Source organism: Ooceraea biroi, chromosome 4 (genome assembly GCF_003672135.1).
Source record: "Ooceraea biroi isolate clonal line C1 chromosome 4, Obir_v5.4, whole genome shotgun sequence".
In the NCBI taxonomy this organism is placed as follows: Eukaryota; Metazoa; Arthropoda; class Insecta; order Hymenoptera; family Formicidae; genus Ooceraea; species Ooceraea biroi.
In genome coordinates this window covers 13,070,501-13,083,764 of record NC_039509.1, presented here as the reverse complement: position 1 = coordinate 13,083,764, position 13,264 = coordinate 13,070,501, and the positions used below count along the sequence as shown (strand labels likewise).

The window sequence follows — 13,264 nt, the reverse complement described above, 5'->3', positions numbered from 1 at the left end:
TAACAGTGCTGCTCGTACGTAGAGGCGAGAGTTACGTCAGTCATCGAAAATTGATCGAAATTATCTCGACGGCTTTGAAAATCAAACGAGGAACCGCGCCCGCGCGTCCGCCATGTTCCGTCCCGTCACGTGAGTGCGGAATATCCCGGATCTCATTGGCCGCATCTGGATTTGTTTTTCGTTTTGTTGTTATCTCCGTCTGTCACGTGACGGACGAGCGAGCGACTCACCTCTGCGTCAAGCAAATTAACGGAGTCGAGCACTCGAGAACTCGAGATAAAGACGTCTCTGTTCGATCCTTCGTCATGCTTTGAAACGAGTCTCGTCCGCGCCTGGCAAACCGACGAGATCGCACGCAAGATCGAACGATCCTCCGTGAAGCTCACGAGCCGAGTTGCGTCCAATCCGATCGGAGCCGGCGTCACGAGCGGAAGAGGAATGATAAGGTTATCAAAGCGTAGGTTCCTCCACGTATCTCGTTATTTGCCTCGGTGAGACGGTAGATATCTATCCGGGGCGGCCGAGTGCGAGGTAGCCCGAGCCGTCAGCCTTCCGCGTTGCTTCGCTCCGCTCCGCTTCGCGATGACGGAGCACGAGCAGAACGCGATGTTCGCGCGCGTCGCGTCAGCGGTCTTCTACGGGCTGTCGTCGTTCATGATCACGGTCGTGAACAAGACCGTGCTCACGACGTTCGGCTTCCCGTCCTTCCAAGTGCTGGGGATCGGCCAGATGTTCGCGACGGTGGTGGTGCTGCTCGCCGCGCGGAAGCTGCGCTACGTCGACTATCCGAGCCTGGAGACGACGACGTTCGTCAAGATCTGGCCGCTGCCGGTGATCTACATCGGCAACATGGTGTTCGGCCTCGGTGGCACGAAGCAGCTGAGCTTACCCATGTTCACCGCCCTCAGGCGGTTCAGTATCCTCATGACGATGATCGCCGAGTACTACATCCTCGGCGTGAAGGCACGCCTGTCGATACAGCTGAGCGTTTACACGATGATCCTCGGCGCGGTGGTGGCCGCGCTCAACGATCTCGCCTTCAACCTCGAGGGCTACATCTTCATCCTGTTGAACGACCTGTTCACCGCCGCCAACGGCGTGTACATGAAGAAGAAGCTGGACTCGAAGGAGCTGGGAAAGTACGGGCTGATGTACTACAATTCCCTGTTCATGCTCGGCCCGGCAGTGATGCTGGCGTGGTGGATGGGCGACATCGCCCTGGCCCTAGAGTTCCACGATTGGAGGAATCCGCTGTTCATCCTGCAGTTCGCGCTCTCGTGCGTGATGGGTTTCATACTGTCGTACAGCATGCTGCTCTGCACGCTGTACAATTCCGCGTTGACCACAACCATAATCGGATGCCTGAAGAACATATGCGTGACGTATCTCGGTATGGTGATCGGCGGCGACTACATATTCTCCTGGCTGAACTTTGTAGGATTGAACTTGAGCGTGGTCGGTAGCTTGGTGTACACCTGGGTGACGTTCCGTAAACGGGAGCAGCCGAAGTACGCCCTGCTGACTGAATCTCAGGCTAATAAGATACAAGCGGTATGATTGTAAGCTCGATCCGCACGAGCGAGTGACGACTGTACGCTTACGTTTTTGTACAAAGTATTCGTTATTGTCTCCGGGAAAAAACCGATGATCCTCGTTTAGGTGTATAAGGCAAACCGTTGACGCGCACCTTCCTCCTCGTCTCGGGCAAACGACGACGACGTGGCGGCCGGTATCCTCCAGTTGTAATTTCCTCGTTCGCAGAGTGAACTTTCGAACTCTCGAAGTTACGAAGCGAGACGCGAGATATCGCCGACAACCCGACTGTAATATGTACCAAAGTAAAATTATTGTTACCAGATAAGTATTTAGAAGCGTTCAGGTCAATTATGAAGGACAGCATCGCCATCATGTTAGAGACTAGATATGTAAGATGATTTGCGTCTATGTACGGGTCTATGTACATAGGAACTCATCACGGAACAAGTGGAAATAAATTTTATTTATTGACCGACACGTGACCGTAACTCTCTCTTATTTTCCTCGCTGGGTTTCAGGCCGTTTCGCCTCATCTGCCTCGTCGGCGCATGAGGCGTTTCTGGAGGATTATGCCAAGCACCATGTATCTCTGTCGCCCCTGCAACGAGTGCTCCTCACGGTGGGCTCGGCGGCGATATCGTTGGCGAACCCGTTTCGAGGTGACATGATAGCGTGCCTCGGAGAGACCACCGGTGCGAACGCTCTTGTGCACTGTCGTCGGCAAATGGAGAGCACATCCGAGGGCCGGCGTGTACTCGCGGAGAAGCCGCGCGTAAACGCGTCCACCGTCGATCTTTCTCGCCTGAAAGACTTGCCGCCGGCAACCGTGGGCAGAACGTATCGCGATTTCCTGGATAACAATGTAAGGTGAAATTCAGCGTTCGAGAAAGAAACGGGTCTGGAAGCGCGAGAAAGAGCGCTTTTGCTGACGGGACAATGTGTATGCGTTGCAGAACGTGTCACCTGATGACAGAGCAGCGGTGCAATACGTCGACGACGTCGAGCTGGCCTACGTGATGCAACGGTACCGAGAGGTGCACGATATCTTTCATGCTGTGCTCCTCATGCCGACGACGATGCTAGGCGAGGTATCGGTCAAGTGGGTGGAGGCCTTGCAGACGCGCCTGCCGATGTGCGTGACCGGTGCAATATTCGGAGCTAGCAGGCTGCGTTCTAGGTAAATTTGCTCAGTCGCTTCACTCGATCGAATCGCTGCACGATGTAAGCAGCGACGATCGAGTACTGTCATCACATTTTTTCGCATCTTGAATTTCGTGTGACGTTTCAGACAGAGGCAGTTGTACCTGGACCATCATCTTCCGTGGTCCATAAACACGGGGTTGAACGCAAAGTTCTTGCTGGGGGTTTACTACGAGGAACGCTGGGAGCAGCCCCTCGAAGATTTTCACAAAGAGATGAATATCACGCGCCTCGTGTGACGATCTAACTGGAATTAGATTACGACAATTGTTAATAATGATTGTAAATGGTATTATTAATCAGTTACTTCAGGTTACAAACGAGAGATAAAGTTGTAATATTCATTTGCCAAGAGTTCGATGTTTAATTCGCCGAAGCTTCTTCGAAGTTCATGATTCTCAATCGTTGAATAATATCCTAGAGAAGACGCTAAAATTGCAAATTTATCAAGTAGTTCGTGCGAGACGAAATGTCGAGTGCTCAACAGTTACAGTTAAAGTCTTAAAGCAACACACATTATTGATATTACAAATCTGATTTAATTAAACGTTACATCTGTTATAAACATATATAATCTAAAATTGTACGTTTATCGTAATCGTTATTATCGTCGTTGTTTTCCAATATTCGTAATTGTGATTCTCATATTTTGCTCTCTTGCTCAGTTTCCCATTGTTTTCCCCGTTAGTATCAGTATCATTCTCGCGTACAGGTTGTATCCTAAAACGGAATTGTGCTTTCGAGACTTTTTCTTGTATAACCATCGAACGGTGAAAAATATCCGCGTGTGAATCCTACGTTTTTTCTGAAAACGTGTCCTTTTTGTTTTTTTGAATTACGACTATTTTTGGCACAGATGCAGCTCAGATATATACTCTTACTCTTAAATCGGAAGAATTAATAAGAGACGCGATAACACGATCCATAAATAGCGCCCGCGTTTTAAAATACATCCCGCGATAATTATTATGTATTGTTGAATGAAAATTGATGACTTAGCTTATATATAAGATATATAAGAAAGGATATATGAAGAGTATCTCTATTTAAAACGTGCGTCATCGTCGCGAAATTTGATTAAAGATCAAACGATCCACTTGCCTCGTAAGATAGATAAGCTGAATCGATCAATACGAGTATATCATGATATTTTTTTTCGTAAAATCAGTACATACAAGTAGGTGAGCAAAACTGATTGTCATTCCTCGACACGTAATTATAGTATTACGCTCGCATTATGCCGATTTTACTTATATAATTATTTTGCCTCGGCTACGCGCAACAAATCCTTATGATAACACAGAGTACCCAGTCGGCGAAATATACGTGCGCGAGTGAGCTTCGCGCAAGAGCCGCGTCTTAAATTCAATGAACTTTCGCGTTCAAGGAGCTTTGCAGCGGAGCTCGCTCACGTCGTGATCGCGCTACGATTGACTATTCGGGTAACAGCTATAGAAGACATGGAGCGATTCTTCTAATAGTAAAAATGATAATGAGTATCACATATATATAAGCGTAAAGAGAGATAGAGAGAGAGAGATGGAGAGATATGTAAATTAATAAATAAGTAGACGAATCTTTCACATTTGCTCTCGAAATTCCTCCCGAGTACACGCTCTCGATTGTCACACGGAAATAATCGTAGAGAGGAAGAGATTATTTCCTTGGATTATTTCTTGGCATACGCATAAGAATATTTTACGAGAAACCGTGCGATTATTCGTCGCGTCGAATTTTTTTTTGCTTTTATCGTTACGTTTTATTAACCTACGCTTATTCGTAATCGAAAATTCGATAAATCTAGTTGAGCAGTAATTTTAGTGGCCAGAGAGCATCCCACGTGTTGATGTGTTTTTAGGCATTGACGACTCCTTGGTTCGTACATCGATGATCAAGTCACAAAAGCGGTCAGGAGAGAGCAATCAGGATGCTTCTTAGCTGATTGTAATCGATTTGGTCCGCGCCGCCGCCGCTGCCGCTGCTGGAACCCTCGCAGAAAAATGCTTTTGTTTTTCGCGCATCGCGCACACTTAATCCAGAGTCAGCTTCTTGAGGTAGCAGTGAATCTCCTGGAAACTGGGCCGGTCCTCCGCGCGCTTGCACCAACACCTCAGCATCAGCCGGTATAGATCGTCCGTGCAGAACACCGGTTGCTCGAGAATACGCGGGCATCTCTTCTTACCGCCGCTGTCCGGTGAGTGATACCACAAGCCGCAGTTCTCCAGCACCTGTTCCGAGGTCAGGTCGGCGTACGGCACGTCCTCGCAGCGCGTCAGTACCTCCCAAATTGTCACGCCGTACGACCAAACGTCCGACTGGCAGCTTCGTTTTCCCTTCGAAAACGTAAACGTAAGGAAGTTAGCGTTCCTCTATTTAACACGCGTCTTATTTAAGTTTCTTCTTTGAGATCTCTGGTCGCCCAAGATGAGAGAAGTAAAATATTTAAAATGATTACCGATAAAACCGCTTCCCATGCCATCCAACGCAGCGGTATCTTCGCGTAACACTCGTCCATGTAATACTCGCTGTCGTATTTACTGCAATACATGGCCTGATCGGACACTTTGATCAGCAGATCGTTACAGACGATGCAATTCCTACGATGTAAAATGCATTGGTAGTATATATGTATGCGTGAGCTTATCGCGAAGTGTGCAATGAACATAAAATATTGTTACCTGGCTGCCAGATCGCAATGCGGCACGTTCAAACTTTCGAGGTACTTCATACCCGAAGCGATTTGCGCGATCAGATTTAATGAGCACTCGTAACTGCAGAGTCGATTATCGTAGATGAGTTAATGGAAAGAAAATATAAACGGAATGATCGATCGAATGATTATTATCTTACCTTATCGGCACGTCGCGATCGCGACTCTTCAGGAAGCTGGATAAATCCCCAAGTTCTCCGTATTCGAAAATGGCACTAAAAGGTTCCTCTTCGGCAATCGCGATTATCCTGGCGATGTTAACGTCGCGAATCTCAGCCAGGATGCGCATATCGTTCATGAAATCTTCCCTACATCGATTTGTTTTTGTAAATTAGAGCTCTCTGTAGTCTGCAAAGGTTCATTAGATAAAATAAAAGCGGTGTACAGCTCCGGCTTACCTCAATGCATCGACGACACCACGCCACAACGATCGGACTATCACTACTTGACGGTTTTGAAGGATACCTGAATCCGGATTTTGTATACCTTTCGCCTCGCACAGGTGAACCTAAAGCGGATTTTTTATTACACAATACTTTATGTTAAAAGTTTGCAAAAATTCATGTAACATATAGGTATATCTAAAAGAAAAGCATGTGTGTAAAATTATAATATTCTTCAGACGCTCCCTTTTTTCAGACGAAAAAATTCATAAATAATTAAAAAATTGCAATATTCTCAGACAGACAAGAAGGCCTTTCAAGTGTTAGTACTACAACTAATTCTAAATCTATGTTGGAAAAGGGGTAGACATATAAATATAAAGATAGATGAAACTCACTAAGCCAAAGTTGCCCTCGCCGAGCTTATCGAGGATTCTCAATCGGTGCCGGGAGATACGTGGAACATCGTAAGAGCCACGTTTATACGATACGACAGAATCCCGAATGAGCAGCGGTGTGAAGAGACTTACGGTGGGTTGCTGATCACGTCTCTTTATCTGCAACGTACCGCGATATCGTACCGAATATTGCATCGAGTATTGCGAAATCGCGGACGTGCCGTGAGTTTTCTTACCGTTAAGATATCCGTAGCTGCATAATAACTCTCGTACACTCTGTGATTCATCTTTCCTGCTTGCGAGTGGCTCAGTTTTCTCGGCATCGTTGGTACCATACGTTCCACTCGCGTTTCGTCAGTGAAATTTTTTTCGCTGTTTTTGCCATCTGAGAGCACACACAAGCTGACAATGTAATGGCAATATTAAATTATGGCGTGCAATCAAGAGCGCATGTGAAGAACGTTCGAGTAAACACGTGTTTTCATTATTCAGCAAACATGCCTGTTATTGCAGTTTTGCAGAAAGTAATCCCGTTAATATCGCTAATTAATACACGTTCGCGTATTATCGGATAATTAATCGCGAGCAAATTAGATCAGCCAGCAAAGCGCGAAAAGATTCGCTGAAACGACAAATGTAAATTATCGAGCGCAAACACAAAACGACAAAGACGCAAACCGAATTAATTACTGCAATTCTGATAATCATACGCAATTCTGATACGCAATTGTTATCTTTTGCACGATGTGAAGTAAAATAAAATCTTTCCCCGAGCATTCCCACGTACGAGACGAGAGGGCACGATCGATCGATACCGGGGGCTAATTATTAATGCTAACGTTATTAATGCACGATCCTGTACGTACCGAAATGTTCCGCTTTATAACTCGATCTGGCCTCGCATTTGACGTACTGTTCCGCTGGCATCTTGTTAATCTTCTCGCACGCGCTACGTTGTTCGCTCGTGTCGGCCTCGCCGAATTTGTAATCGATGTTCGGGACAATTTTGGTCTTCAACGACAGCCTCGACTGCGACAGATTGTTTACCACAATCGGAGTAGGTAACTTGATATCCTTCGTATTGATCGTGATGCCCGGCGCCGGCGAGCTGCACAGTAACGCGGTGTGCTTTTGCAGCAGCGCTACTTTGTTGCGGCCTCTCTGCTTCATCAGGAAAATCGTGCAACTCGAGAAGAAGGCGATCACGGTCAACGCCGCGCTGATCAGCCCGATGTACGCCGGCGAATTGTTCACGGGGAAAGCGTCCGGTGTCAGATTCGACTCGTTTAGCACCAACGTCGTCTCGTTGGAGTCGGCTTGCGTTTTCCCCGCTGTCGCTGTGCGCCCACGTTGACTATTGATTGCCCTCCCCTCGTCGCCTACTTCAGCTTTGATTTTGTCCTCGATTTGAGTTTCCAGTTCGATATCGTCTCTGCTCCCTTTGTCCTCGATCTGCCTCGTCCTCGCAACCTGATCCTGATTAATCGTTTGATTGACGTTCTCATTGCCGTTTGAATACACCCACGACAATTGTTCCGAAGCTCCATCGGTGCTGTTCTTCGCGCCTGCAACTGAATTGCGAGATGACGTTTCAAACGCTCCGAATGGTTTTTAACACGGCGCTCGAATAATTGATTTTTGGGATATAGTGGAGTCCTGAATTACCTGTTTCAAAAGTGATCTCGCTTAGCAGCAACCATCTTGACCGAGGTTTTAACTCTATCTTGACAAATTTACCGACTTTCAACTGCAGCGGAACGTATATGGAAATGCTATTTTTGCCATTGGCTCTTTCGTTGCTACTGTTAAGGACGACGCTTGGGTTGTCGAACATTTCAAACGTTTCTCGTGTCGCGTGATACTCTTTACCATCCGGAGAAAACCAAAAGCTCAACGTCGAGAACGCCTGAAAGTTTCGAGAGTTAAAATAAATCCGTTATCTGTCGTAAGCGAGTTTATATCTTGGATATTCGCGAACCTCGATGTCTAGATCGGGCAAATTGGCCACGTGAATCGTACAGTTCCTGAATTTCCGGGACGCTTGGAACTCGAAGAACAGCTCGACATTTTCGCGATCCTGCCATCCGACCCAATTAGTTACTCTGTCGGATTTGAGAAATTCAATCCCGCTACCAATTATACCATCGGTTAATTGCCCCAGTCCATTCAACAAGAAATTTTCGATCTCCGTGCCATCGTATGACGTATCCTCGACGTTACATCCGTTAGGTCCAATTTTGTCAGCTTTGGGCGCGGTATAACTAACGATGTCTTCTATACGAGAAATCAATAATGCTTTTTGTTATATTGGTTACATCTACCAATTTATTTCAGTCCGTCTAAACTTGCTTTCGTTTTTAAATTATCACATTTTTCAATATCAGCTTCGACGCATCGTTAATCTCTTTATTTTGACTTTTGAAATCTTATAGTTTTATAAACATATTGTGTGAAGTGAGAGTATACTTGAAAGATTTCGTTAGAATAAAAGTGTTAAAATATTACAATAAATTATACACATGCAAGAAATAATCACATTTATGAAAAATATTAAGATCGACAGGAAAGTACTCACGATTCCAGACGCAGCCATAAATTTCGACCCGCATACACACCGTGCGCGGATGCTGACTGTAAGGAACGAATCTTACTCGGCTCGCGACAAATGGTAGATCCAACTTCTGCTTCTCGACCAGATATGTATTGCTGTTACCACGCAGGATCTGTAACACGCCCGACAAAATGCAATTTAATCTTTAATCTTAGTACAAAAATATTTTTTAGGAAAGAGATATTAATCTTTCTTAAAAATTAAGAAAAAAGTAGATTTTTAAATCATACACATATATGTATGTATGCTTAAGAAATTTCCAATTAACGAATGTTCTTAACACAATTTTCAATTTCTTAAGATACATAAATTAATTTTAGTTATATAATTTTTATGTTTGCCAATTCTTTCGAGCGTACCTTATTCCCTTTTAAATCTTTATACTGATGCCACTGTTCGTGACGCCAATACTCTAAAAAGAATGCTTCGGCGTACTCCTGACCCTGACCGTTACCGAATCGACCTTGAGTCTCGGTCCAAGTGATAAGGTGATCCCTCGTCAGATCAATCTCCAGATATTCACGTATCGCACTGCTGATTTGAGCTTTTGGACACCAAGCACCACCATTTTTTTCCTGCCGTATTCTGCGGATATTCACAAATTATTACGGCTAAGCTTGAAGTCGCCGCACACTGTTACGTTGAGTATCTTCGTTATGATACCTTGCGTTTTGAGGACCCACGGACTTCATTTCGTAACTGGACGACGCTGTGATTGCTTCGTCCGGAATTTTTCCTTCTTCCATGCCGAGTGGAAGTATGCATTTTTCTAAAATCGTTATTCCGTCATTAATACATCTTGAACTGTTTCTTGGATCAGTTTTTAAATTTTTAACAAAACTTTTTCATATTATTTCATTTTTATCCATTTAACTTCCGTAACTATCACGGAACCAAAATAAATACAAACGGACGAGTATATTTATATCATATATAAAATGTACGTGTGCTCATTATTTATTTCTGCACCCAAAATTGTTTTATCATAATTAATATAGTTTTATCAATACCGTAATTAAAACTACCGTAATTAATAAAAGCGTTATAATTTAATTTATATACCGCTATAATTATTCCTCCCACAAATAAACGACGAGTGTGCACATAATTTGTATCAGTTCTAAAGAAAGAACAAAAATTATAACTTTTACGAAAAGAATTAATTATCTCGTTATAGGATATCACGTAGATCTCACAAATCCGACCTACAAAAAAACGAAACGTAAAACAAGAAGATGTCACATTTACAAGGATGGACAACGAGACGAGAGAGCAGAACGCTGGACCGACGAGCGATCCTTACCGAGAGCGTTCCCAATGGATTCTTGCGTGCAGCAGCTGAACAATATCAGCGCTTTTATCAAAAGGCGCAGCCTGGCCCGTCCGTCGTCTCCGCGTACTGGCTCCATGATATGTTACGATAGCGCGGCGTGTACCGATCACTCCGAGCGCAATTACGAATCATAATAATCGAGGAATACTCTCATCGCGCTTCCCCCCGGAGCAGCGCGGTGCGTCGCGAGACGAAAGGGAGAAATGGAAAATGCAATTTGCACGGCACGACGACGTTCATGAGGGTAATGCAGCCTTTTCGCACGCGCAGGGTGGGGATGTTGATACTCGGCGTAGCTCCGGCCCCGGCTGTTGTCTCTGCGCAACAAGTATGGAACGATCAATATGCGTTATTTCGCGGGTGGGCGCGAATCCCGCATGTTTCGTTAATTCTCTTCCACGGGCGGGCTCCGCGTCCGCGATCCTTCCGCGGGCAATCGCATCACTCCGTTTCCGATCTCCGGTTTCACCCTCGTCGCCTCGGTGTGTGGGAGGAGTCGCCGATACTCGGGGGCTGCTCTCATAATTTCAGAGAGACACGTGCGTCGCGTTGATAACAGACCTCTCGTCGTGCCCTCAGCAGTTCCACATGGCTCCCATTTCCCATTGCGTTTCTATCGTGCGTGCAAAACGGTGCGTGCAACTTTCACGGTGCATTTCGTACGGTCCCGCAACGGTTTTTGCGCGAACAGGCGGCAATCGGCGTTCGCGACATCGCTTGCTACGTCCACTACGGATATCACGGGGAGAAAGGATCCCTTATATGGAGATGATGCGTGATAACGCCGAGGGGTGTGACGTTTCGACAGCCAATGACGATAGCAGCAGCGTTCCATTGCGCAAAATCGCAAATTTCTTGATACCTGGGTCCTCTTTTGCAATAAGGATATCTGAAACGGACATGTGTCTGTTCGTCAGCTTCAAACATATTTTTCCCCAAAAAAATGTTATCAATTAATACATGTTAACTATATACGCGAAATAATATATTTTTATACATATTAATCATGTATGCGAAAATAACAATAATGTTAAAATTGTCATTGGAGATGAATATATTTTTGTGGTTTTATTATTTATCAATAATAGAAATTTATATATTGTAAATATGTGTACACTTATTACTGCATCTATAAGTCCTTTTGAAATCTTTTGATTTCAAATTCAGTATAATTTCTGAAGCACGTTACGTGTTAAGAATTATTTTACAAACATCTGCGTCTCCATTATTATTATTTATAAATTTAATTTAAAACCTGGAATAACGTGCGCGATCTGTGATGCTCTATAAACCAGATACACTATAACTAATTTCAATGGTATTATTGGATAGGAGCAGGAAAAATTACAAGCTAAAAGATGGATTTTCTAATCAGAATAGTTTTCGTACTTTTCTTCGAAACAGCTCTCATAGTTCCTCTTTATTTATTTCGCTTCTGAGCAACGACGCTTTCTGTACAATGGGTAATATCCGTTTACGAGTTATCTTGACATTTCTTTGTCGATATAAATGGAGGCTGTATTTTTCTTCTTGGAGCTCCGTGATCAGTTCCAGATTTAAATTCGGCTCGGTGGAAGAAGTCAATGCTTCGATTATCTGCAAATGTAAGCGAGTATATAAAGTATGAAAAAACACCAAAGTTTTCATTGATGTAATACGCACGAAGTAGTACTTACATCACCTCCCAATTGATTAGATTGCTTTGAGAATACTGCAATATCTCTAGACACATGCTTACTGCTCAGATCTTGACCGATAAGAACAACGGCGGTGCAATTTCTATCATTGGCAAATTGTTCGATTGTTTCTTTTGCATCATCTCGCTTCAGGAAATTCTAAGATACAAAAATGTATTTCACATAATTCGCTTGCACATACGCAAAAACAAATCAATAGTAATATTTAATTTAAAATAACGTACTTCCACCAAAAGAGAGAATCCTGCAAGAGGTATACCATTCGTTACTTTCAGATCTTTAATCATGAGTTCTTTATTAGTCAATTCACTAATGTCGGTTTTCACATACATGATTTTATTAAACACCTCAGTTCTGTCAGCTGCGAGCTCACCAAGTTGCTCGATGGTGTTTAACACATCAACGTCGGTGGTGGTTGCTTGACCAGCCTCACCTGACATGTTATACGTGTCGATTAATATAGGAACTGGAAAAATGTACATTATAATAAAATTATTTCTATAACTACCTTAATAAGAACGCGTTACATAAAAGGCAATGCTTACCTCGCAGAAGGCTCGCAAGTCGAGCATCGAGCATGTTAGGATTACTTTCTAAAACATTGCGTGCAACAAGAGTGGCACAACTGCCAACAGTGTCTACGAGTAATAATACATGGTGCCAAGACCAAGCTGGGTCCAGTGGCCGATGATCGATTATTTTCAGAACAAAAGGTTTCAGCGCAACGTCTTCGTCCAAGAGAGTATGATGATCGACCAGAATCAGCTGCAGGCTCTTGTCGTCCTGCAGATCGTGCAAATTGATCTGATCTCTGTGAAAGGTGCACTGGAGTAACACTCGGAGATCAGCAACAAATCGCTCCCCCTGAGTCGAGAGGACTCACCTGAACGTTAGTAAATTCAGTGGAATACCGTGAGATCTCAAGGTGTAAATTACTTCAGTCTTGACGTGAAATTCCTTCTCTGGGATATTCATTACTGGTATCACGGCGATGTTGGTCCGTCCATTCCTCTTAGCAATGGCATACTCCAAGAATCCTTGAACCAGGGTACACACGGTGGAATCCAGATCGCACGTCTGATTGCCCAGAACAACGCGAACGGTTCGGTATGACGACAATTGTGACTGAAACAATTGTGACGGGGGAGGTTGAATAAAGACACTGATAGATCGAAATATTACAGAGACGCATGCAACAATCCTTTACCAAAGCGACTTTTGACGCATCAAGGAACGATTCCATGGTTTGGACCGCGCTCTTCTTCTTCTTTAACGAATGTTCCAATTCTGAAGACTTTACATTTTCCTCTCGTTATTGAATTTTATCGCTGGAAAATAAAATTTACCCGGTCAACTGCGCATTACCGGCGTTACTAATAATTTGTTTTTTAATCGG

At 44.2% G+C, this 13,264-nt stretch overlaps 3 protein-coding genes across 3 annotated transcripts; 2 read left to right on the top strand and 1 right to left on the bottom strand.

Annotated features, from left to right (window-relative positions):
- The first annotated feature begins 189 nt into the window (after positions 1–189).
- On the top strand, positions 190–3,088 carry LOC105278451 (ubiquinone biosynthesis protein COQ4 homolog, mitochondrial). The gene is made up of 4 exons (XM_020031299.2): positions 190–457; positions 2,055–2,398; positions 2,490–2,713; positions 2,825–3,088. The coding sequence occupies exons 1-4, from the start codon at positions 439–441 to the stop codon at positions 2,973–2,975; spliced, it is 738 nt and encodes a 245-aa protein (XP_019886858.1). The 5' UTR covers positions 190–438; the 3' UTR covers positions 2,976–3,088.
- LOC109610897 (UDP-sugar transporter UST74c) lies at positions 451–2,011 on the top strand. The gene has a single exon (XM_020031296.2). It carries the CDS (start codon positions 583–585, stop codon positions 1,555–1,557), a length of 975 nt encoding a protein of 324 aa, XP_019886855.1. The 5' UTR covers positions 451–582; the 3' UTR covers positions 1,558–2,011.
- A 171-nt stretch (positions 3,089–3,259) lies between the features above and the next one.
- Positions 3,260–13,244, bottom strand: LOC105278443. The gene is made up of 19 exons (XM_026968930.1): positions 13,076–13,244; positions 12,752–12,993; positions 12,414–12,679; positions 12,093–12,334; positions 11,848–12,006; positions 11,650–11,767; positions 9,502–9,607; positions 9,198–9,423; positions 8,803–8,950; positions 8,206–8,501; positions 7,893–8,133; positions 7,094–7,798; positions 6,464–6,612; positions 6,228–6,386; positions 5,845–5,954; positions 5,587–5,754; positions 5,415–5,507; positions 5,192–5,333; positions 3,260–5,069 (listed from the first exon to the last, which is right to left on the bottom strand). The coding sequence occupies exons 1-19, from the start codon at positions 13,109–13,111 to the stop codon at positions 4,767–4,769; spliced, it is 3,909 nt and encodes a 1,302-aa protein (XP_026824731.1). The 5' UTR covers positions 13,112–13,244; the 3' UTR covers positions 3,260–4,766.
- Between the last annotated feature and the right edge of the window lie 20 nt (positions 13,245–13,264).

Bases quoted from the DNA above. Each gene is read 5' to 3' on its own strand.
- LOC105278451 (XM_020031299.2), top strand. The intron at 2,399-2,489 runs GTAAGGTGAAAT...TATGCGTTGCAG, and splicing joins GCGATTTCCTGGATAACAAT to AACGTGTCACCTGATGACAG. The intron at 2,714-2,824 runs GTAAATTTGCTC...GTGACGTTTCAG, and splicing joins GCTAGCAGGCTGCGTTCTAG to ACAGAGGCAGTTGTACCTGG.
- LOC109610897 (XM_020031296.2), top strand. From the start codon at position 583: ATGACGGAGCACGAGCAGAACGCGATGTTCGCGCGCGTCGCGTCAGCG.
- LOC105278443 (XM_026968930.1), bottom strand. From the start codon at position 13,111: ATGGAATCGTTCCTTGATGCGTCAAAAGTCGCTTTG. The intron at 12,994-13,075 runs GTAAAGGATTGT...CAATTGTTTCAG, and splicing joins ATGCGTCAAAAGTCGCTTTG to TCACAATTGTCGTCATACCG. The intron at 5,955-6,227 runs GTGAGTTTCATC...AATCCGCTTTAG, and splicing joins GCGAGGGCAACTTTGGCTTA to GTTCACCTGTGCGAGGCGAA.